Here is a 26,356-nt window from a genome sequence, read left to right on the forward strand (position 1 = left end):
CCTTCCAAGATGAAAACATGTTTATGTCTGTCCTTTTTCAATATTAAAATTAGGACAATTTCACTGTTTCAAATTTGGTTTAGGTGAATTTGGAGTTGTGTAGAAGTTTCTCCAATCCCAGAAAGTCTATGTTCTTTAATACATGACAGGTATTATTTTAATTTTTAAAAAGTTATTTATCCCATGTATAAATTACATATAAATTATAATTGCTGCTGGCCAGATATATAAGAAACACACCAAAACAAGAATGGTTTTCATATACATATTTATATATTTCATGTACAAAGTTACATTCTGAACCCCCAAGGATTCAATAATAAATACTGAAATAATTTCACTGCTATATGAGCTTATCAGCTCACAGAAAAGAAGCCTCAAGTTTAAACAGACAGCAGGTTTAATGCTGCAGTATTGATCTCAAGGTTACAGAGGAAAGTAAAATTCAGCATAAAGTGTCTAGACAACATTTTCAAAAAGTTAATGACCATAAAATGTTTTAAAACATGTTTAAAAGATAGAGAAGTGTGCAGAAGTGACATTGTTAGAGAGAAGTATTTAGCGTTCAATGTTTTGAAGTGCAAAACAAAGGTTGTTACAATATGGCATAACCCTGTTAAGAAAATAAAGTTAGCATCCACAAAGAAGTTTGTTTTTCACTCTGTCATTTTTTTTTTACAAACTTGGGATCTTTACAAAATCCTTTATGCACAGGGTCAACTGTAAGCGTGCCAAGTCAGTTTCAGTCCTTTGGTAGCTTTCATAATACTCACATGGAAATAAATATTTAATTAAACATTATTTTCAGGACGCCATGTTCTAAAGAACAGTTAGCATATTAGAAGATTATAAAACATTTTAGTTACTAAGGCAGCCTATGATAAAGTGTCTACACTCTGCCAGCTCTAACTGATCCAATGCAGGAAGACCTTGCAAGAAATGAACTAAATGGCAGAATACATAAACTTTTTTTTTTACCATGCAAAACACATTTACCCAAACAAATCATGTGCCGCATTTTTTTGTGCTTGAAATGCTCTCTCAAACGATTAACAAAGCTGTTAACTATCCAGAGATTCATTCCTACTTCTGATTTTAGAACTATGATTACATTAAACATATGTCACTCTCAAAACAGGCGATCATTTGGGTGCTTGCATTTTAGCAAATTTTTATCATCTACAGTTTAGAGTGTGCTGGAACAGGGAGTGTGTAAGTATAAGTGAAAGGGATCTTCTACATCCATCTTTTAAAACTGCAATTCTTTAGGACAGGGAATACATTTTAAAATGGAACTTGAAAAATGGTGCTCTTCCCTAACTTGTCCTTATACAAGTGTTGATCTCTCTGGTGGACTCCTGTCTTTTCTGCTGTGAATGACCATTGCCTGAGTGAGGACAGAATGGCAATTTACCATCTGGAAAGTCATTAAACATTATCATCCAGATGCATTTTTTGTCTCAGCAAAGAAACAGAGAAACAGCTCACTAATAGTTTTAAAATGAAAATGCTGGACAAAATTGAAAACCAAAATACGTGCATTTCATTCTTTTTCCAAAAACTATTCCACCACTCATGAAAAGTCAGGATGATCTTTCCAAAAACTCTCCTCCAAGTAAGATGCCATGAAAGGCAAAGGGTAACGAAGTTAATGGAACTGGCTGTCTTTTAGACGTCTAGAATTATGACGTGCATGAATGGTTTCTACTACTCTGAGGATAGGACAAAATCTTAAGAATCTATCTTCTTTTGGCAAGGCTCGTGTGTGCCTTAGAGGCACGTATGGTGAAGCTTTTGCCAACTCACCTGAACATCTTTCCCAAATTGATTATTAAACTTTCCTAGGATGGAAAAGTGCGAAAGATGCAACACAAATGTGAGTCTGGTACGGATGTATATGAGTGTAGCAGAGGCAATTTCTGACCGGAAAAAGATCCATATCCTCTTAATTTTTCTTACAGTTTTTCCATCAGTGTTCCTTTTATTAAATTCTTAAACTCAGCTCAACAATTGAAAATTTTAAGTCTATTGTGATCAGATTACATTGGGCATACTGGAGGCCAAAAAATGAAGGGATTAAACATTCAACAATTCTCAGTTATTTTTAGCCACACATTTTGTGGTTAAAACATATCTACCAGAATGCATTCGTTGTGTACAAAATAGGGTGCTTAAAAAGTATTTATACATATAAAACTATAATCAATACATCTGAAGGGAAATTTATTAACTTTCATCAGATAAGATTATAGTTTCTTTTATTAAAAAGCTGCCTAAATAAATATTTACACAATAGACCTCAATTTAATGTGATTTTAAAAAGCGCTCTGTGTGTGTGTGTGTGTGTGTGAGTGTGTGTGTGTGTGTGTGTTAAATACATGTTTCCTTGAGAGATGACAAACTGCTTCTATTGCATAAAAAGGTTTAGGCAGTTTTTCATGACATTTCCTGGTTTTAAATGTTGGCATTTCAAATTTAAAAATCCTTCCATTCTGTCACGTAGATAATAGCAACTCCCATCTAACTGGAAGAGCTAGAGTCTTTTAATGGAGCTGAATGTTAGTATGTTCACTCCTATTTTATAACAAGGAAAACATTGATAAACCTGTTTATCCTCCGAGTGATTAAAACTATAGCATTTAATTTAGTTTACCATCAGTTGGATAGCAAATGAGTATACTCAGTCCAAAACTTTAAATGTGAAACGATAGAATAAGTTGCATGACAGTATATTTCCAATTCCTCGGTTTACAGATAGGCAACTCAGATTTTATACACTGGTGTTCATTCATTCAAATTAGTGGATACACTACTTTATTATGTCCATCAAGGAACATACTGTATAGACTTTTCTTTTGAATGGCATTTGTAGGCTGATAATATGGATTGAAACATAATATAATTTAAATTTACTTGAGGTTATTTCTCATTCATCGTCACTGCTCACCACTTACGAGCCCTTCTATATCCCATGGCAAGAGCTGGATTCCCCAAGATCCAATAAATAGGAGCACACAAAGGTAGCCTATCTTCTGCTCAAGGAGTATTTAAGGAAGATGCTTTGATCTAAGAATGCCCTTTTGAGATTAAACTGGATGTTTCCAAGCCACGTTAAATAAGGAAACAGGGAAAATATTCGCCCCCCTTAAAATACCATATTTTTCATTTATTCAGGATAGCTGTAGTGATTTTTGGTGTTATTAGCAACTAAAAAAAAACTTTCACAACTAAATGTCTGGTAAATTTTTAGCTCAAGGATCTCAATATAAACAAAGGTCCACAAAATTGGTAGGATTCAGAAATGAAAAAGCAAAGTCTTCTAACTTATTTTAACCATCATTTGAGGTGTTCAGTGAATCCCGTATGTTACATATATCTGATGCTTTTGAAATATTACCCAGAATATTAATTTGCTGATTTACTCTTATGCAGATGAATTTAAAACGGTTCAAAATAGAAACATAAATGCCTTGTAGAAAGTAGGTGGGGGGGGAAGAGTTGTGTTACAGATTGCAATGGGGCCTATAAGGTGCATTTAGGAGACAAAATATGGCATTTATCTGCTTGGGAAGACCAATTTATTCTCGCTTTGTAACACTGATGCAGTAAAACAGCATGAGCTGGTTCCTGTGTTAAGGTTTGAGAGGTTTATGATATAAAGTCAAATGACAAAGAAATGTTCAAATCATATGCAGTGAAACGGGTTCCACAGAAACAAAACAAAACTGAAGACATGCAAAAGCTTTTGCAGTCTCAAGCCATTTTCCATTGGAGCTTATTCACTACCACACATAACCTGCCACACTATCAGGTGGCTCCTCTCAGCTTTGGCAACGGAAGGCTCAATTGGTAATGCTTCTCCAAGGAGTTCGGATTCACCAGCTTCATCACCTGAAAGCAAGAATATTTCAGTTCACAATATAAGAGGATTAGAAAGAATTATACTCCCTGCCACCTGCCCACCCCCAAAGCTGTTACGCTTTTATTATCAGTTTGAGATGAAGAGGAGATAACTATCCCTCATTCCAGAAAATGCAAAATTTTCCAAAAGATATTGAATTGTAGCTAGAAGACATTGCTTCCTGGCCTTTTCCTATCGTATAACAATATAGCTCAAGAACAGAAACAAGGTCAGTTGTGAAATAACGTCAGAAATTTCCCTTTAATTAAAAGGGATACTTGCCAGGAAGTATCTTGGCATTAATCCATGCAACCATTCTGAAGAAAGTGCCACAGTTAAGATACAAACAATCGTAATCAATACAATGCATTCAATACAACGCATTTAAAAACTAGGAAGAGGAAAGGTCCAATTTCCAAGTAACTACAGACTTGAATAACTGGGAGTATTTTTGTCATAATGTAGGAGTAAAAACCCATGGCCCCAATGTGTTGCTGCTACTATCCCAGCTTTCCTCACCATTGGCCAACCTGACTGAGCTCCTGGGAAATGCAGCTGACTAGTACCTGGAGATCCCCGGGTTTTCATCTTGGCATTAAATAAAACTATGGCAATGAGAAAGTATGGGTAGTACTCAACTTACAACTGACTGTTTAACAACTGTTCAAAATTATGACAGCTCAGAAAGAATGCTTTACAATCTATAAAGCACTTCTAGCTGTCATAAAACATCCCTCCAAGTCTGTGATCGAGATCTTGGCAATCTGCTTGCACTTATGAACAGTTGCTAAGTGCCTTGTGATCATGTGATTGCCATTTGCTAACCTCTCTGCCAGGTTCCGCAGAAAGTCAATGGAGAAAGTTGCAAGCTGTTGCCTGCCAAAGGATTTCTCCTCCGCTCCATGGACATAGGAGGGGAGAGGAACTCCTGTGCTGGGCTGAAGAGCCATAGCAAGGAGCTTCTTGATCCCTTCCTTGTTTCTCCAGCCCATAAGTTTCCTTCCACAAAAAGAGGGAGCCCTTTCACTCCATCCACTCAATGACCCATGCAGTTGCTCAATAACTGCAACCAACAGCCAAAATTGCAGTCATTGAGGGAAGTAGTCATATGGGAATCTCACTTAACAGTCACTTTACTCAATGACAGAGTTTCTGATCTCAATTCTGGTTGTAGACAATATAGAGTTTTAATTTTACTCAACACACCGAATATATAGTTTTCATTACTATCACACTTTAGTAAAAAACAGAATTATTTAATAAGATTTTGCATAAAGGAAGGTGTATCTATACTAGTGAGGTTAGATCAGTTTTCAATGGTCCCTTGAGTTTTATGACCCTAAAAAACTAGTTACAATTTGAAACACAGTCAAAATATGGGGAGTAATTATATTTCCCTCCTTTTAGTGGCATTATTACTTGACAGGAACAGATTTTTCTCCTTCTAACAAGAAAACATTTTTTGAAAAACTGGCTTGGCCTACAAGGTCCAAGATACATACCGTATATACTCGAGTATAAGCCGAGTTTTTCAGCACGTTTTTTGTGCTGAAAAGCGCCCCCTCGGCTTATACTCGAGTCTACGTCTCGCTGTACTTCGGGAACCCCGCACAGGAGACGCCAAAGAGGCGGCGAGATCGTCCGGCGGGATTTGCCCAAGGCTGAGCAGTTCGCCGCGCGGACCCGAGCCAAGCCGGTCCCAGTCCAGCCGAACGGTGAAAGCGACATGCCGAGCGCCGCTCCGCTTTCACCGTTTGGCTGGACTGGGACCGGCTTGGTTCGGGTCCGCAGTAACTCCCGCCAGGCTGTGCGCGAGGAAACCATTTAAAGCCCAGCTTCTGAAGCACGGAGGAGAAGAAAGCCCTGGCGGTGCAGTGAGAGGGCGGGCGGGAGCCGCCAGCCTTCTCGGCTGAGGGAGGGAGGGTTTCCCCGACATGCCGTGCGTCGGCCGAGAAGGCAGGCGGCTCCCCCGCCCCGCCCTCTCACTGCACCGCCCCGGCTTTCTTTTTTCTCCCTCCGGGCTTCAGAAGCTTGGCTTTAAATGGTTTCCTCGCAGGCGGGAAGAAGATGCTCGGTAGCAGCGGCGGCGGAGGCAACCACCACGTCAGGAGGCTTTCAAGAAGGCGGCGTCCGAGGGGAGCAAGGCCATGATGCAGAAGCGCGCCAACCCCAAAGGCCCCGCCGGGGTGGCGCCCAAGACGGCTGAGCTGAAGGTCTTCAAGTCGGACAGCGTGGAGGCTCGCTTGCCGGTGGCCTCGAACCTGCGCAAGCAGAAGTCCCTCACCAACCTGTCTTTCCTGACCGACAGCGAGAAGAAGATGCAGCTCTACGAGCCGTAGCCTCAAAGGCGGCAAGCAGGCGCCCTCGCTCATGTCCAAGAACCTCTCCCGGTCCGAGCACTCACTCTTTCAGGCTAAGTTGGCCCCGGCCACCAGCAACAAACCGCCGCTGGCGCCGTTGCCTTCCAACCTGGGCAAGCCCAGCCGCATCCCGCGGGGGCCTTACGCCGAAGTCAAACCGCTCGAGCTAGTAGTCACCGTGCTGGGCGACCTGGAGCAGCTGCTCTTCAGCCAGATGCTCGGTGAGTCAGCCCGTCCCCTTCCTTCCCGTGGGGGTCTGCCGGGATTTCCCTTTGTTTAGAGCTGGGAATCCTCCTTCCTCAGCGGCCTTTCCCTGCCCCAGTCCTCAGAGCTCTCTCTCCGGATCGCTCTTCTAGTTGACCCTATACTTTAGGCTGGAACAAGCGGTTTGAGAACTGGGTTATTGCTTTACTATCTTCTCTTGCTTTTTCATGCTCGGGCAACCCTGGGCTTTCCCAGCACAATTGCAGAGTAGACGTTTTGCAATTTTTGTTCAAATAAATATTCATGTTATTTTACTTGGCTCTATCTTTATTTTTTACATTGACCAGTAGCTGCCTCATTTCCCACCCTAGGCTTATACTCGAGTCAATAGTTTTTCCCAGTTTTTTGTGGTAAAATTAGGTACCTCGGCTTATATTCGGGTCGGCTTATACTCGAGTATATACGGGTATTTAATTTTCTGTCAGTACAAAGAAAGTTGGCATTTAAAAAAATAATAGTAACCTACCTGAAATTAAGACACCCTCATGCCTAATTCAAATGCTACCTTATTTTAGCGCATTATTTTAATGGGTATGTTCTAAGATGCCCATTAAAACTGAAAAATATCTGGATATTTGATATTTTATGTAATTATTGGATAGATTACCAGAATGTAATAATATTTTCTATTATTATTATTATTATTATTATTATTATTATTATTATTATTATTATTATTATTATTATTTCTAAAGTTGAAGTTCTTACCCATCCTGAAGTCAATGTATCCTTCTCCTCCACTTATCACCAGTACTGATTTTAAAGGAGTCTGGCTATTGGGTTCCTGTGCAGAGGCGGTAGTTCTTTCACCAGATAATTCTGAGCTTCCACCCACTTCGGGACAAATCACCTGACCTAGAAGTGGACAAAGTATTGGTGTCACTTTTTTTGTAACAGCAAATGAGCAATGCCAAATTGATTAAATGGATCTTTGCGAAAGAGAGCCTTCATGTTCTTCCCCCAAAATTCCTCACAATACCAAAAGCAGAAAAAGAAATGACTTTTTTCTATTTCACTTTCCAAAGCTACTTCGCTTTTGTAGCTGGAAAGAAAATTTAGCGCCATTTTGGAGGAATAGATGATCTATTTTAAGAACAGTGACCACAGGCTGCACATTAACTATAAGAGCTGTACTCAACTCTTTCCATGAACTAGCAAAATGCCCTGTCCTGGAAATTAAATTAAATTCCCACTGCTGAGTGCCCTCAAATTTGTGCTTGAAGGTTAGAGAATACTTCAGAACACACCTGAATGTAGAGAGAAAGGGAAGAGTGAGGTATCAGAGAAAATATATGTCTTATCCGTGGAAATTGGCTGCCATGGCTCTAAAGCCCAAAGTGTTTCTGCATTGCAAATAGCAAGGCAAAGGCAAAATGGTTTTGAGGTATGACTGAAAGAATATTTTCCAACTAGATTTGACCCACTCAATCCATATATTCCAAGACAAGCTGCTACCGGCTTTACACTTTTACAAGACAAACCGACTGAACTATTAAACATTGTTTCTTAGTTGGTACATGAGGGGGTTTTCTGCTTACCAAGGACTGGACACACCACAACACAGCAGATCTGTACATATACTGCTCATCACAGGTTATGTCCTGGTAGTTGACTGCCTTTAACAGTTGTCGATCTCCAAATGTCACCTCCCACTTCCCCATCTGCTTGCTGTCTTCTTATCTCCTTTTCTCCTACACACCCATACACAATCTCTCTTAGCATTTGCATTTGTAAACTAAGGGTTTGGGTGGGATGAGGCTGCCCCCTCATCCTCGGGGAAGTGGGAGTGAGGAGTGTTTCTATGTGGCGGCGCTGTTTTTCCAAACCACACAATCTCAGTACACTGCCTTACATGGAGGCCTTATATTATGGAGTAGTCTCCCCTTGGAGATTTAACTGATCCCTACATTGCTGATCTTCTGCAAGTTTCTAAAACTTAAAAATAGGTTAGAGAGCCTTTGGAGACTACTAGATGATCCTATTATGAATTTCTGTGGCTGTTTGACTGGTATTCTTAGCCATTTCTAACTCTGCACTACGGAAGTTTTACTTTAAAACTTCCTTTAAGATTGTACTCCATGGGGTCGCGATGGGTCGGACACGACTTCGCAACTAACAACAACAAGAAGAAGATTGTACAGTGAACCACCATGAAAGGAGGACAGCAAGCAGGCTATCATCCTTGTACTAGCTCTCATCCTGATAAAATAGGCATGGTATTTCTACCAGAGTAATATAAACTATCTAGATTAGATTTAATGAAATGGAAGTAATGCTACGAATGCCAGCTTTCAGGTTGCTACAACACTGTTTGTGATTTATGTTTATTGTAATTAAACATATTTCTCACTACACTAACTCAAGTCTAAGAACCTATGTTGTATACACATTAAAACTGTGGCACTGGTGTGAAAAAGAAGAGATTCAGCAAAATGCATGAGCAAGTATCTTAAGTTTATCCTAACACATGTGGTAACAGTAATAATAGTTTGATAGTCCAAATAGTGCAGCAGTAGCAAAGCACTTTCTTTGTATTAAATCTATTGCCTCCTGTAAGTGAATAAAACATAAACTGAAAATCTTGTCAATGTTTTAAAAACCTTTTACCTACATTCTAGTAATCCTTTCCTTGATGATCTTTTCAATGATTCAAAGTTTCTATGTTAAATATTCTGTCTCATAATGACTGCATACTTTCCAATGTTCTAGAATTTCCATATGCTGTTACTCGGAGACAGGTTCACCTAATACTGCCAGATTAGTGTAGTGTGTGAATCCAGATGGTTAACTTACAATGCAACATGCCTTGCTAACCCTAAAAAAATTATTAACTCAATAAACCAAGGTTAACCACTGACTAGGCTGATACACAAACACAGCCTAAGCATCAGGTTGAAATTTTATTCATATTCAAAGTCATAAACATGGTTTATAATTTTGTGTCAATTTCCTACCCTGCCATTATTGTTCTTACTTCTTCCTTTTACTGCAGTTCTCCTACATGGTGCCTCATCTTGTTGGTTTTCATCACTGATGATACTTCTTATGCTTATAATTAAATAGGTGCAGTATCTTCCAGACAGATAAGTGCAAATCCTTTCTTTTTCTGATACCATAATAAGTTCTCTGGTTATTCACTAAAGTTTGAGGCAAATCATGTGCCATGACAACTGTGGGAGGAAAAGACCCTTCTTTATGTAGAAGTATGAATGGGGGGTGGGGGGGTGTTCTACACTTGCAAGTGCTTTCCCTCCGTAAGTGCTTGAAAATATTCTAGAAAAACCTTCCCAAAACATACAAGACACCCTGTTTATACTTGAGTATCATGTGACTTTCCCCTAACTGTGTGGCTGCTGTCCCAAACTATTCTCCTATCTGTAGCTCCTCCTATAACAAGCAGTTTGCTGAAGCTTTTTGAATATGCAACCATTGCTGGTTTCAACATCTTCTCTGAATCAGAAGTAAGTATTCTCTCAGGATAAAACAAGAAGGAAAAGATAGAAAACTGTGCTTCTATAAAGAAATTCCTCCTCTGAAACCTTGAGAACACTAACGTACAACAATTTCTCCTCAATGAATGGACTATAAAAGAAATCTATGATGGATTCCAGAAGAAACCAAGTCGCCTATTTAAATGAAAGGCTAAAGGATACAATTATACACAAAGCTTACCAGGTACTGCAACAAAAAACTTAACAGCATCACGATGCCCATGGAAACAAAGCTGCGCGTGTGCCATTGAACAATAAGGAATAAAGGTTCCAGGGGTCACTTTGTCACTGTTTTCATCTCCATATACACGTATTACATTGCCAGGACGGTTACCAGAGCTTGCTGCTGCTTTGTTAGCTACAACGAGAGAAATAAAACATTTTCCAGTGAAATGGCAAGTTGTAAAAAATAAATTAAGGAACCTTGTAATATCCAATCTAGAAGCTAAAGCAAACTCAGGTAAATAAAATAAAAAGGGCAACAAGATGCCAATTCAAGGCAAAGCTAGAAAGAAATAAAAGATAGCATGCTTAGTTGTTGGAAGTACCTCCAGGGGAAAAAAAAATGGAGAAGCTTGCTAGTCGAGCATAACCACACATTTTCTTTATTTCAAAGGTCTAAGTTCAGGATGAACAACGCTGAACAGGTTGTTTCAAACTCCTTAAAACAACTAAGTGTAATATAGAAATATTCAAAATATTAAACAAAGGGTTTTGGGGTTTTTTAGAAGAGGAATTCTTAGGGCAACCATGCTAATTTGTTGTAGCAAATATCAGAGTAGAGTGTGGCTCCTTTAGTTTAAATACATTTACTCTACTATCTTTCTGCGAATAAACACAGCCTCTTTTAAAAAGAAATTTTAAAAAGAAGCCTTCCCTGGAAGTTACAAATCTTGGACTTCCTAAAGCCAACAATACAATTATAGGGGATGAGGAAGCGATAAGAAGATCTTGTTGGCTAATTCATTTTTCAAATACTATGTTCCTCTGCCAATTTTTTTTAACTTATAATTTTTGCCCTTTTTTCATGCTAGACAGACAGAACTATCTCCATTTTGAACAGTGCTAGAAGAAAGAAAGAAAAAAATGTGATATGCAACAAAAGAAAAATGGTGTGGATTAATGACAGCTACAATGTTATGGTGTCACAAATGAGGCTGGAAGAAAAACAAGAAGCCAGCATGAAAAGTTCAGCTGCAACAAAATACGAGGCCACTAAACTGTTGAGTAGGATTTGTGGTCATTCAGCAAACATAAAATACTGCAATGCAGGTAACTGCAAGTGGAAATACAGCTTAGGAACAAAGGGGAGGGGGGTGAATTTTAGAGAAGTGGGAACAGCCTTCAACGGGCTATTAGAGAAGCCTGAGAATACAGGGGAGGTTCAGGATCAGCACTTACCCCTCAGCCCCAGTAAACGTCCCTGGTGGAGGATTACAGCTAAAGTAAGAAAGGAGGAGAGGGGAAAATGGGTAGTTGTGACAGCAAAGGAGAAGGATTAATCAGAACCCACAATTTGTGTTCTGCTATTTGAAAAGAGCTTCATGGGCGAGCTCCTACTAGCAAAGGCACAGTAAGATTATTAGAACACACACACTGTTTCTTTGTAGGAAGAATATGGGCAAAACAAATAGCAAAATATTATTATTACCATTGTTTTATTGCTAAAACTACTTGCTACCTATTGTTATACTGTCTTTCCCCTTTCCCGCTTTCTTTTTAAACAGATGCTAAGGTAGAGAGGGGGCCCATGATCAAATTCAATCCCAAACCTCCCAAAATTTTGGGCATGGCCCCAGACTATCAAAAAATGTCACTAAATTGTGTACGTTAATGTCAGAATAGGGGAAGTATTAGGTACATGACTAGAGAATATTATGATTTAGTTTTTTTTAAATTTAAAATGTAATCAAAAGGAAATTAGATGGCATTTTTATTTTAGCCCGAGCTATTAATGGTCTGGACAGAACAACCATCAAAAGCCAAATGTACCACTTGGTTGAGAAAAACTATGCATGCCCCCCTCACCACACCTCAAGATAATAAAAGAAAAACTATCCACTTCTTGGAGTGAGGAGGAACACCCAGATAGTGACCACTATCTGTCAAATGTTAATTTGTCTGCTGGTCAAGCAGGATCCAGAGTATCCAGCTTGTACAACCAGCAGCGAAAATATAGCTTTTTAGAGAGATAAATACTTACCTAGTTCTATGCTGTTCCACCAAGGCTTTCATAGTACCTCTTAAAGGAGGATACTAAAAGTTTGTGTCTTATGGAAAACTAGTGGTGAATAGTTACTTTTTTCCAGATTACAAGCCATTTCTAGAGAGCGTAGTAAGGAGGGCATGCAAACCCCAATAGGAAGAATTTATTTTATTTATTTATTTTTGGTGAATTTGAAAAAGAATTTTCACCATTTAAATATATGCATTATTTGAAGTATTTCTGTTTATTGAAGACACATAAGCCAAACCAGACATTTAATGAATGATCAATGAATGGTATAGCATGGAAAACAATGCACATGGTACTCAAGCAATTAATATGAAAAAGGTTCATCATTATTAAATCTCTTTAAAAAGTAATATTTACTATATAGCAATGCTCTATAATGATCTATTTCATCATGCTCTCTCTCGCGCTCTCTCTCGCTCTCTCTATTGCACAAAGTAATATAGAAAAACTTCTATCTGATACCAGTATTAGCAAAACTGGATGTTTCCCAATGTGGAAACTCTACACAGAAGAATCTGGATGAAAGGACTATGGACTTTTACTGCAATTGCAGAAAACTAACAATTTACGGTAAATAAAATAAAATTTTATAACTATATGTATACCATTCATGCATTCAAAAAAAAAAGTAAATAAAAATATAGAATTCGTTAAAATTAAAGTGCTGCTCTTGGCACTTATGCTCAGAACAAAAGCTATCTCACCCCCTATTTTTTCCAGCTGCATTATAGGGTTGTAAGAGTAACAGGGGAGAAAAAAAGACAGCTGCAAAGTCTATCCAACTAAAAAGAAGAGAAGGAAACAAAGCGAACATTAAAGTAGCAGCTACAGAAGAAAGGTTGTGGAAAGAAACAGAACTGGAACAAAGTTGTTAAATAAGTGTTCCCTATAACCATTTATTTGTAATTTTTTTTAAAAAAAATCTCCCTTAATGCATTTAATCTTAACATATTTAGTCTCATGCTATCTTTTAAGGCAATTTTAATATACATTCTTTCTGAATTGAAGATTGTGACTCTTAATTATCAAATCAACAGAATAGAACTGAGGTCCTCCTACACATATTTTACCCAGAACAAGGCCACATTTCAGCATTATTAACATGCAGAAAATTCCGGTTGCCAGACCTTATGCTCCCACAAGCAAAATTCTCATGTATTTGATTTTTGTTCCGTCTTTATTACTTTGTAAGTATCTCAAGATGGTGGACATATGTAATATTCCTTCTTCCTTCAATATTCCCCACACATAACCCTGAGAGGTGGGTTGGGCTGCGAGAGAGTCAGTGACCCAACATCAGCCAGTCATCTTTCATGTTTTTTTCCTCTCAGTTCAACCTTCTTGTGTTCTAAAACTGCATGAATTTCTGTCCCATCATTAAGTCCTTACCAATATTTATTTTAGTGACTTAAACTGCCTGGCAGAGAAGAAACTGAAAAATCCCTGTAGAGTCCCAATTGAATGACTGATTGATTTTTTTTACAGTTTACATGATGCTCCAATCTGAAGATGCTGAGAGGCTTATAAAATAGATTACATGTTATTCTGAGCATGGTTGAAAGAACACTGAATATGTGGTCTATATTTCACATTTGGTATAAAATTGCTGGCAATCTTGGATACCCCGCTCGTTCTTATAAACTTACTTTCTGTTAATGGTATTGAGATGATGACTCCATTTCCTGTCCCAACCCATAAACGATTGCAAGATACCATCAGAGCTGTGATTCTCACAAATGAAAACCCCAGTTTTCCTGTACCTAAAAGAAATATGCAGCATTCATTAAAACATTAAAAAAAAACAAATCTCCAGAGATCTATGAAAAGTTTATATCTAGCTCCTTGTTTTGTAAACAAGAAAAATAGCTTTGAAAACTCTTTAAATAACAAAGAATCTAAAACCCCTGTAGAGTCTAAAACCAGTTACTCAGTTGCTATCTTGAAAACAGAAGAATTACATTCGCACAAAGGGCAGACAGAGATCCAATACAATCTTCTACTGACTCTAGTTTTTTCTTCAATCTGCTGGTCCTAGCACTATCACCCACCAATGCTGTTCATGGATTCCCCAACCCTGCAGAGTATCTTCCAGGGAACAGCATGAAGTGCAGCAAGAAATCAAATATGGCAAGCTCAAATGTAGTTACATAGCTCAACCTTTCCCAACCTGCCCTGTTTCTGATCTGTTAGGGCTATGCTGATTCAGAATATAAGAGTTACCAGTACTGTAGCTGAATATTCTAGAGTAAACGGTACAGATGTTGCAGTTGCTGGGATTAGTATATTATCTGTAATATACTATAATATAAACAGTATATTACATAGTATCTGTTGTGCATGTGCACACCTGTACATGCATGCATATACCTGAAAGCAGACATATACCACAGTAAGAAACTGTTTCGCAATAAAACTTTTTTCTTTAATTCATTGTAAACTTCTTTGCATAGAAGTATAAAATGTATGTACAGTGTATACTATTAGTTTTCAAATAAAAATTTATATATATATATATATATATATATATATATATATATATATATATATATATATATATATATATATATATGTAGGTCTTTGGTTATTCGGGTTTTCTCCACGAAAATTGGAAGTGTCTTGGCAACGTTTCGACGAAGTCTCATTCGTTATCTTCAGGCTTCAGCTTCGTGCTTATGGGAGCAATGTGTGATTGCAGCTGTTTCTTCCTTTTTAACTGCTAGTGGGGGTTTGAACTGATTTGGGTGGGAGCTTGCAATCACACATTGCTCCCAGAAGCACGAAGCTGAAGCCTGAAGATGACGAATGAAACTTCGTCGAAACGTCGCCAAGACACTTCCAATTTTATGCGGGAGAAAACCCGAATAACCAAAGACCTACATACAAACACCCGCGAAAACCTCAGAAAACATATATATATATATATATATATATATATATATATATATATATATATATAATATATAATATAATATATATATATATATATATATATATATATATATATATATATATATATATATAAATGAGAGGTTTCTTCATCTTAAAAAAATAACATTTACTTCATGAGAGATGACGCTGTTGTCAGTGTCCCGCCTAGTATTCTTTCTATATGGAAAATGTATCCATAATTTGGAGGATACTTCTTAAAATATTTAAAATATTTTAAGACAAAACAAAAATGACCTCCCCTCCAAGGCAAGGGACTTACCTAGCATTTTGCTTACATAAGGCTCAATGTCAACATCTTGTAGGTGCTGGTAAGTGTGCGCATGGTAAAGCCGGAGGGTTGAATCTAAACGAATGGACACCCACACTCCATCTCCCACCCATGCCAGCTGTCTCACTTGGCTCTCCTTCCTTGGATGTGCATCAAATGATTTCTAAGAGAAAATTATGGCTCAGTTATACTTTTTAACAAAAAAAATTCTCCACACCTATTTGCCCTTTAAAATACGCTCAAGTGTCTAAGAGTCTTCATTAAATAATAATACATGAACACACATATTTTTTTTCTCTCTCTCTTTATATTGTGAAAAGATTTTCAATGCAAGTCTTCTCATCCCTTGATTAGTATCTATTGTTAGTTATCTTCTGAGTTCTGAAAATGCTATTTTTAAAATGCTCGTGCTAATGTCTCATTTTGTTCCATATGTTTGGCCTTCAGTGATATTTTCTCTATACGGTATATACTCATTTCCTTTTAAACTTCCCCTTTTCTATGTTAGTTCTCATTTGGTGCTCTCGTCTATGGAGATACTCAGTCAGTCATTCAGGTCATGGTTGTCTCAAAGGTGCTTTTTCAAGTGGCAACTGGACTTTCTTGTTTTTCTTTGTAGATGTTTAGTTTTTCATTCAAGAAACTTCTTCAGCTCTGACTGGATGGTGAGGAATGGAAGGATTTATATTCCCTGCAGACAGCTGGTCATTTGCATTCTTTTAGAGAGTTGTTGAAGCCACTTGGAGGTGGCCTCAACAACTCACTTGAGGACATAGATAAATCTCCAAGTGGCCTCAACGACTCTCTAAAAAGAATGCACATGACCAGCTGTTTGCAAGGAATATAATCCTTCCATTCCCCATCATCCAGTCAAAGTTGAAGAAGCTTAAAAACAAGAAAGTCCAGTTGCCTCTTGAAAAAGCACCTTTGAGATTTGGTGTCTCCTCTCTCCCCCTCATCATGATAAGATCAAACAGCTTAGAACAGGTAAAGCTGACTGTTACAGGGAGGAGCCATGGAGCTTTGCTATCCTTAAAGCAGCAGGATCGTAATCAGGATCTAACATATATTTTCAGTTTCAATATCACTACTGGATCACTATTGTGTGTTTATTACTCCTCAAGACAGACCTAAAGTTGTGAGTATGGGAAACGTATGTTATCAATGTGGAAGACACTAAAAAGTAGAGGAGAAAACCAGATTCCTACTCCTTTTTTTAAATGCAAAAAAATATCATTTGATATTGGAAGAAAAAAGAAGCAAGAAACAAGGTATAAATAAGGAAATATTAATTGGTTGTTTTCATTTCATACCTTTATTTTTTGTCCCATTACAAATCAGGCACTGTTATACTGTGTCAAAGGTTCCAGAGATGGGCTTCAAAAAGGAATATTTAAAAATATTCTCCAAGCAGAAGTTTTATTTAAAATTGTTTTAAGTGAGTAGAAGCCTTCTGGATATTAAGCAGTAATAAAACTGAAGGAATGTGGTCCATGGAAAGGGATGTACTAAGATTTAAGGAGCAAATATAGAGAAGGAATATCTGCTATACCTGGAACAGTACACAAGCCATTGTAAACACTGAAAGAAGAACATTGAAAAGGTCTTTTCACATTAAAAGACCTTTACTGAATTGCTGATTCAAGCAATATAGTGGCTGTTTATACTGACTGGCAGTGTTTTTCCTGGTTCTCCGACTTAAAGTACCAAAGAGAACTGACATCAATCCAGTCTGAGGGGGAAAAAATTGTTGTCACTTGCCTCTATTTTCATTGCTTTAGGCTGAACCACATAGATTTTATTTCTGTACCCACACCATACTTTATCGTGCACCACAGTCATACATCGGATTGAATGATGAGGCCGGCCAAGATCTAAGAGATGGTAATTTGTCAAATCCCATTGTCCATCTATAAAGAAATAAACAGTTAAGGAAGTCAGAAAAACTCATTTACAAAAATGTATATGAATATGTATTATATACTCACATATTTCTAATTTTAATACTTTTAGATGCAACTATATTTTAAAATCACATAACTGGTGAATTAGATGATGGCAACAGCTATATTATATCTCCCTCCACCCCACTCTAAAAAAAAACCCACACACACATACAATCACATACTTTAAAGATAGTTTCTATGCTCGTGGCTTTCAAGAAGCCATAAGACTCATTTAAAAATATTGTTCTTTTGGAAGACTTTGGAAATTGGAGCTATATAGAACGCTCAGTTTCAAGAATGTTACATCAATTATAATTTTTAAAACTGCAGTTGTTTTGTGTTTTATTGCATGGGACATTGATAACCTCTGGGTTTACGCCAACTTCCCGACCTCCGGACCTTCAAGCGGGAATTGAAGACTTTATTATTTCATCGGGCGGGACTAGCCTAAGTGTATTTTAAGTGTATTTTAATTGTAATTTTAAGGGGTTTTAAGTCGGTCTTAGACCGTTTTAGTTTATTGCCTTGTTAAATATTTGTTTTTAAATTCTTTTTAAATTTGTTATTTTCACTTTATTTTAAGATGGCTGTATACCGCCCTGAGTCCTTCGGGAGAAGGGCGGTATAAAAATTAAATTATAAATAAATAAATAAATAAAAACAACTGTTGTTTTTATATTCCACTTAGAGCCACCATGACTGAATTGCTTTATAAATTGTATTCATAAATAAATATGCAATGAATGAAGTGCTGCGTGAAACATTATTGGTAATAGTACTTCGAATTACAAATTGAACAGATCGTCTCTGAAAATACACAAGGGTTCTAATGCATACATCTTTCAGAATCAGATTACTACTGTAAAATACATAATAGTCAAATATATTGGAATAAAACACTTACCAACTCCTCTATGAAATATTGCTAAGGTTCCATCGGCTAGTGCAACTAGTACTATTCCTTTTACATGTCTAAATAAAAGAAAGCAGTAGAAGTTATATTTACTATAGTTAACAGCAGTAGACTGTTTATTGATTCTATTCAACTTGTATTTACACACTCAGATACAGTAAAGCTTTTTCTCCCTTAAACCCTATGCTGTAGGAATCCATAAGGCAGGCCATCTGTAAAAGACATACGAATATCGGGGAAGGAGCCTCTCTATAAAAATCATATCAACAACTAGCTAACATACTGAGTCAAATGTTCTTAAAGGGCGTTCAGTTGTTGAAGTATTTTTATTGGTCAAACATATGAAACTTTGATCCAGTATTTAAAAAGGAGAATGTATTGAAAAATTTTCATGTTCTACATTTTATCCTGTTGGCCTCCCACAAGGATCTAAAAACATGGCTCTGGTGCTTAAGCCTGAGACCCCAATAGGGGACCGTTACTTTCTGAGTGACTGACAAAGATAGAGAGGATTCTAACCCCCAGGCTGCCCAGCATCTTGGGTTTTAACTTTTAATCTTTGTATTCTAATTTTAGTTGCTTTTTAGCACTTTTTAATTTTTTTTATTATACTGTAAGATGCCCAGAGTTACTATATTAGTGAGATAAGTGGCATAGACATTTAATTAATAAATAAATGGTGGACAGCTGTGCTAATATTGATAGAAAGGCCAAACCTTAGGGACAAGATAAGGCAATGAACTAAACACAAACAAGCTTGTTGTGTACATAAAAAGTGCACATAAACAGGTGTTTATACGAGTGCAGTCTCATCCTAAAATTATATAACTTTTACAATAAAACATTTGCTCAACCATGAAGAAGACTTAAATAAACCTAAAATGTCTATGTGTAGTGTAGGATCTTTCAGCATAGAGAGAACATTTAATCTCTCACATCATCATATCAGAAAATATGGCTGAGCATTTTTTAACTTTCTTGAATAGGCATCCTCTCACAAAAATTAAATATATCCAGGATGGATCCTTATTAATGTATTCATGATCAAAGCACACTTCTTTGTCACTTATTACCACCTCAATATTCATTTTCTCAAAAATAAAAATGTAAGAACTTCTTTAAAATGCATATTCTAAAAATAATTTTCACTCCACATGAATTAATTTTAAATTAGGGAAGTGCAAATTAATTTGAAACTACTTACACTATACTGAGTATTGAATCTTTAAGTTTAATTGCATGAACACATTTTCTCCACTGAGCCACTGAAGAATGAACATATAAACTGCAACAATAAAATTAAAATAAGTTAGAAATTCAATATCCTGACACCCATGTTAACATTGAAGAACAGCAGTATCACTTAGTGGTAGTTTTAAAAAATTGCAATAGTAGAAGACAGGCTGTAAGTTGACTTAAACATTACCTATCTACAGAAATATTTCTCAACTTTGGCAACTTTAAGACATGTGGACCTCAACTCCCAGAATTCCCTAGCCAGCATGGTTCAAATATGGAGTCTCTAGTTGTCTAAAAACTTTGCTTAAGGAACCAAAGCTTCCATTTTGCTGGTGATACATATGAGTTCAATACAACCAAAGCAGTGATGAACATAATAGGAGCACCCTCTATCTAATCCATAGTTCAACCAGATTGTATACTGTGTATGTGTGTCCCTATTCTGTCCAATACAATTGGTTTAGTCCCTAATCAGGAAAGATGGCAGTGTTCTTTTTTCTTTTTAGGTCTGGAATTCATATTTCCTCAGACACACTTTTTCCAGCCATGACTCAAAAACAAAGGAAAGAAGAAAGCAAGACATGTTTATTTTACAAAGTGGAAAATTCTTAAAGTTCATGTGTTAAAGGAGAGGAAGAAGCTAGTTCTGTTCTGAGTAAAAAACAGGGAGGGGCTTGGGATGAACAACAATCTATCACTGAAATACAGTACACATGATATGTAACTTTACTAGTTGATGACAGGATGATAGCTTTCTTCTGACTACATTTCTTCTTCTGTCTTCGCATCAATGAACCAGGCTATTCTATGTTTTCTTTTTTTCCCTCAATAAGAACCGCAGCATAAATAGTAACACCTATCTAAATCTTATTTCCAGGCATCAGCTTTAGCTAGCTGAGTCTCACATCATAAACAACGCAATGAATGAAGGGATAAGCTCCAATTAGCATCCATTAACTGAAAATCTCATCTGGAATTTGTAACAAATAGTCAAAAATAGGTATTTAGCAATGGTACAAAACTTCAAATTCAAAATGTGTCTAAGGTCAAAACATCTGGTTTGATACCATTCGAACCTTGTCTGAGAGAGAGAAAACTGTTTTGAGCTTCCCAAATTGTCCAGAGTCACCAATTTCAAAGTCAAACAACTCTACGCAACACCAACCTTTAGTATTCTTACTCCAAAAACATCACTATTAACAAAAGTGCAAAAAAAAGGCTTACCATCCGTTCTGTGCTCCCAGCCACATAGTAGGTAAAAGGCTGCTCATTTTTTGCGCTTCTTCCCTCACAAGATCCTGCTCATTTGGTAATTCAGCAACATCTTTAAACAATTCAGACTCACTGCTGAAAAGGAAAGAAAAAGTCAAAAAGATAAAAAGCATGAAAAAAAGACTCCTGGAATCTGAAACAATTCTACAACATATTAAGTCAAGTGTTTGTGTTTGAGGTTATTAACTCTATGGAGAGTTATAAGAATTCTTATAACTACCTTCTGATGTAATATTTTAACAGTTTCTCTGAAAATTCTTATTTCAGAAACTTAATCTGCAACATGAATATGTTTTTAAACCGAAGTCTTACAGTTTTTTCCCTATCACCACAAAACAGCTACATTAGCCAACAACAAAATTTGATAAAGGGACTATGCTTAAGAGAGACACTAGCAGATGACAACAAATCAAATACAGCTTTCAATCCTAAAGTCACAGAACTGTCACCAACAGTTTATATTTATTTTATTGTCTTTCTGAAAAAATGCAATCTCTAGTGTAGAATGGAGATACTAGGAAGTGAACTCCAGTTTGCTATTTTCCTAGTTCAAAATGCCCCCTTTCCCAAACTACCAATTATTCAACATCCTGCAAAAGAGTAAGTCATCGCAATGGATACACATTATGCAGGGGGCAAGAAACAATCCGAACACAGTATGTTTTTCTGACTATCCTAAGATCTTTGAACTGGGCTATAGTGCAGGAATAACACTGGTTGTTCTGACAAACAATTCACTGAGGGAGCATAACAAGAAAAATATATCCTTACATGTGCTCCTTGATTTTCTATTTTAACACCACTGATCGTAGTATCCTAGAGGGCTGGAAATTAGTAGCACAGTTCCGAAAACACGTTTCAGTCATGGTACTGGGGAAGTCGCGCCCCCCTCCCCCAGGGTGTTCTACATCTGTATGAACGTGCTGGAAGCAATCACCTCAAGGGAGTGACTGGGTGCCATCTTTACGTGGAGAATAGGCAGGTCTACTGAAACTCTTGTGTTCATTTCTGTTTGGACTGAACTGCAGCCTGGCTAAAGCTGCATCCAGAAAACCCAAGGGTCTGGGACTGGGTTAGGGTTCTCCATCAGAAAGAAAGGATTCTTCTGTTCTTCACGAAGTTGTTTTTCCCTACCTCTTGGGGTGCTCTTTGTCCCTCTACAGTATAACTCAGCTCAGCACAATTTGGAATACAGAATTGAAATTTCCCATATTACAAATCAATGGTGCCAGGTTTTCAGACTATTAAATAGCTTTCATACGATTTTAAAACTTTCCAACACATGTTTAAAAAAGAATGGTTATTGTCTGTCCTATAATGGAAATGTAACTCTGAAGGTACATTAATGAATAAGCTTTGGTGAGGACCCAGATTGTTGGGGGCAAGATGCCAGAGAGGACTGTAAAGCAGTATATAGTATTGCTATTACTATTGGTCATATCCAATGGCAATCTCCTTTTCCTAGATATTATTACCATGATGAACCAGGTCTTTGGGAGGAAGGTAATGCTTAAAACAATTAATGTGCTGTTAAACTATATACCTCCTTGATATTTTACAGTATTGGAAAATATCATTCTACAGGATCAAAATTTAATTTGTTGATAAATGTGTAGCAATTTGTTTAAAAGTATGCATCAATTTGTATAAAAATTCCATCTCGACTGGCTAGGATGGGAGTATCCGCCGGGTTTTCATCACGCGGACTTTTTCAGCGGCTGACCTTCTTGGCCTGCGAGATTCCCCCCACTCACAGGTTTGGCCCTCCACGTTATCGAGGGCCCACCTTGATGACGGGTTTTGGAATCCCGAGAGGTGGCATGCTAAAAATAGAAAACTTAGGGGATTTTTAACTAAGTGTTTTAAGGGGATTTTTAAGGGGAGTTTTAAGGGGATTTTTAAGGGGAGGGAGGGGAATGATGGGTTTGGGGGCGGTATAAAAAGCCCTTCGGGGGGTGGGATAAAGGGTGGGCCAGATCCTGCAAGTGCTCGCGTTGCAGATAGTACAGGTTTGGAGACGGGGATAGGGGCGGGTGTTCGTACACCAGAGGGCCTTTCCATCGGCACTGTAACTGGGAGGGGCAGATATGGCGGAAGCAGGGGACCGTATCATGTTCGGGAAGTGCGGGATCGTTATTTGCGAACGATCCCACACTCTGGTCCCTCTGACTTCTCCTGTATCCCGGGTGGCCAGGAGCCTCAGAGCCTGGATCTCCGGCTGATGCTATGCAATGCCAGGTCCATTGTAAATAAAGCCCCCCTCATTCACGATCTCATACAGGAGGGGGGTACGGACCTTATTGGCATTTTAGAGACCTGGTTGGGCACAGAAGGGGGTACCCCTTATAGAAATGTGCCCACCGGGTTTCTGTGCGTTCCATCAGCCGAGGACCCAGGGTAGGGGTGGGGGTGGGGTGGCGGTTGTTATTAACGAGGGTCTGCGGCCGAGGGAGGCCACTGTATCACAGATAGCCGGCTGTGAATCCCTCTTTGTGAAGTGGGGTTGAGGGATACAGGTGGGCCTGCTGATCATGTATCTGGCTCCCTGCGGTGTGACAGCGGCCCTGCCTGAACTGCTGGAGGTGATAGCCGGGCTGGCGGTTGATACCCCCAGACTTATTGTTATGGGGGATTTCAACCTGCCATCGCTCGGCGAGGCATTGGCAGCAGCTCAGGAGTTCAGAGCCTCCATGACGGCCTTGGACCTGATCCAATTAGTTGAGGGTCCCACTCACATTGGAGGAAACACGCTGGACTTAATTTTTGTCTCTGGACAGTGGCTGAGTGATTTAGATATAAGGGAATTAGTCGTTCAACCCTTGTGATGGTCAGATCACTCTCTTCTTCAACTGACCTTCGAATCGCCTATCCCCATCGCAGGGAGTCGGAACCAATATGTTGGTTCCGTCCCAGGCGCCTGATGGACCCGGAGAGGTTCCTGACAGAGCTTGGGCCTATTCCTGAGGCCCTGGCCCACGACTTGGCTGAGGAACTCGTCGCCGCCTGGGAAAGGGTGGCAGCAGGGGTCTTGGACCGTGTTGTGCCTTTGCGGCCTCTGATCTGGCGCTGTTCTCGACCGGCTCCTTGGTTTTCCGAGGAGCTGAGAGAGATGAAGCGCCGAAAAGACGCCTGGAGAGTGGCTGGAGAGGCAGCCGTTCCGACTCGGATCAAGCACTAGTAAGGTCTCATATTCAGACCTATCAAGTGGCGATAAGGGCGGCGAAACGGGAATATTTCGCCACTGTCATCACATCGGCAAATAATCGCCCAGCCACCTTGTTTAGGGTGACCCGCTCTCTTCTCTCTCAGGGGGCTAGGGAGGACCCCTTGAGGATTTTGGACAGTATCTGCACGATAAAATCACTCAGATTTGGGAGGGACTGGACACAGACTGGGTAGATTCAGACGGGTGGACAGGGACAGGTCTTGAGATTGTCAGCTGGGAGGAGTTTGATCCTGTGGCTCCCGAGGACATGGACAGAATATTGAGGAGGTTGAAAGCAACCACATGTTTACTGGACCCATGTCCCTCCTGGCTGGTACTGGCCACACAGGAGGTTACACGAGGCTGGCTTCAGGGAATTATTAAGGCTTCTTTGAGAGAGGGTGTCTTTCCGACTGCCTTGAAAGAGGCGGTGGTGAGACCCCTCCTCAAGAAGCCTTCCCTGGATCTGGCTGTTTTAGCGAACTACCTCCGGTCTCCAACCTTCGCTTTGTGGCGAAGGTCGTTGAGAGTGTGGTTGCATACCAGCTTCCTCTGTACCTGGATGAAACTGTCTATCTGGACCTGTTCTAGTCTGGTTTCCGACCTGGGTACAGCACAGAGACGGCTTTGGTCGCGTTGGTGGATGATCTCTGGAGGGCCCAGGACTGGGGTTGTTCCTCTGTCCTGGTCCTATTGGATCTCTCGGTGGCTTTTGATACCATCGACCATGGTATCCTGCTGCGGCGGCTAGAGGGGTTAGGGCTGGGAGGCACTGTTTTTCGGTGGTTCTCCTCCTTCCTCTCGGGCCGATCGCAGACGGTGTTGGCGGGGGGGCAGAGGTCGACCGCGAGGCACCTCCTATGTGGGGTGCCACAGGGGTCGGTCCTCTCACCCCTCTTGTTCAACATCTAAAGCCGCTGGGCGAGATAATCTGTGGTTTTGGGGTGCAGTGTCATCTGTACGCTGATGATACGCAGCTGTACATTTCCACCCCAAACCACCCCAACGAAGCCGTTGAAGTGATGTCCCGGTGTCTGAAGGCCGTGCGGGTCTGGATGGAGAGAAACAGGCTCCGGCTCAACCCTTCCAAGACCAAGTGGCTGTAGATGCCGGCATCCCGGTATAATCAGCTGACTCCATCACTGACTGTGGGAGGCGAATCATTGGCTCCACGGCGAAAGTCCGCAATCTGGGCATTCTTCTGGATGCACGGCTGTCGTTGGAAGAACAAACGACGGCCGTCGCCAGAGGAGCTTTCTATCAGGTCCGCCTGATTCACCAGTTGCGTCCCTTCTTAGACCGGGATGCCCTATGCACGGTCACCCATGCCCTTGTCACCTCCCATCTGGACTACTGTAATGCTCTCTACATGGGGCTCCCCTTGAAGAGCACCCAGAGGTTTCAGCTGGTCCAGAATGCAGCCGCGTGGGTGATAGAGGGAGCAAATCGAGGCTCCCATATAACACCACTCCTGCGTAGGCTGCACTGGCTTCCGGTGATCTTCCGGGTGCAATTCAAGGTACTGGTTACCACCTTTAAAGTGCTTCATGGCATGGGACCTGGCTATTTACGGGACCACCTACTGCGACCGACGGCCTCCCAGCGAGGCCGGTGCGCTCCCACAGAGTGGGCCTCCTCGGGGTGCCGTCGGCTAGACAATGTCGGCTGGCGACCCCCAGGGGGAGGGCCTTCTCTGTGGGGGCCCCAACCCTCTGGAACGAATTACCACCAGGTATTCGCCAACTCCCTGATCTCCAGACTTTCCGACGCGAGCTGAAAACATGGCTGTTTCATCGTGCAGGACTGGCCTGATAGTTTTAATTGGGAATTTTAAATGGGTTTTAAGGAGTCAGCCTAAATTTAAATATTTCATTTTAAATTATTTTAGTGTTTGTAAAAATTGTTTTAATATGGCTGTAAACTGCCCTGAGTCCTTCGGGAGAAGGGCGGTATAGAAATATAAACAAACAAATAAATAAATAAAATGTAATTAGTATTTTAGTACTATTAGAAAAAGGCATGTTTTATATAGCTATTTTTAATTTTTTAAAAACCATGTCAACTAATCAAGTTTTTTAATTTAGATTTTTATTGAGTTTTGTTTGAATTGCTCAATCTACATTCACAAGTTTTGCATTTTATTTCTACCCTTATTTATTGGGTTTATAAAGTGACTAAAACATATATTAAAAGCCAGACAATGATAATGAGTGTGTATTTCCAGCTGCAAGTGATACACTATTTATGTCCTTTCTGGGAGACCAAAATTGGTTAGAACTGACCACCTTTTACTCAGAGTATTGTAGCATATT

The 26,356-nt window shown here is 39.4% G+C and overlaps 1 protein-coding gene across 5 annotated transcripts in view; it reads right to left on the reverse strand.

Moving 5' to 3' along the window:
• Positions 1–251: 251 nt before the first annotated feature.
• SPAG9 (sperm associated antigen 9) overlaps positions 252–26,356 on the reverse strand; it is a 101,961-nt gene continuing 75,856 nt past the window's right edge. For 2 of the 5 annotated variants that reach the window (XM_058172865.1, XM_058172868.1), the window contains 10 exons: positions 20,792–20,914; positions 19,533–19,613; positions 18,320–18,387; positions 17,231–17,379; positions 15,461–15,632; positions 13,899–14,012; positions 11,418–11,456; positions 10,198–10,374; positions 7,234–7,380; positions 252–3,891 (listed from right to left, as the gene is read on the reverse strand). In XM_058172865.1, the coding sequence (XP_058028848.1) occupies positions 3,776–3,891; positions 7,234–7,380; positions 10,198–10,374; positions 11,418–11,456; positions 13,899–14,012; positions 15,461–15,632; positions 17,231–17,379; positions 18,320–18,387; positions 19,533–19,613; positions 20,792–20,914 (1,186 nt within the window). In that variant the 3' untranslated portion in view covers positions 252–3,775. The remainder of the gene's footprint in view (positions 3,892–7,233; positions 7,381–10,197; positions 10,375–11,417; positions 11,457–13,898; positions 14,013–15,460; positions 15,633–17,230; positions 17,380–18,319; positions 18,388–19,532; positions 19,614–20,791; positions 20,915–26,356) is intronic. The other 3 variants (XM_058172867.1, XM_058172870.1, XM_058172866.1) reach the window with 2 other exon arrangements.

The sequence above is a fragment of the Ahaetulla prasina genome, chromosome 2, assembly GCF_028640845.1.
Source record: "Ahaetulla prasina isolate Xishuangbanna chromosome 2, ASM2864084v1, whole genome shotgun sequence".
NCBI classification, from domain to species: Eukaryota; Metazoa; Chordata; class Lepidosauria; order Squamata; family Colubridae; genus Ahaetulla; species Ahaetulla prasina.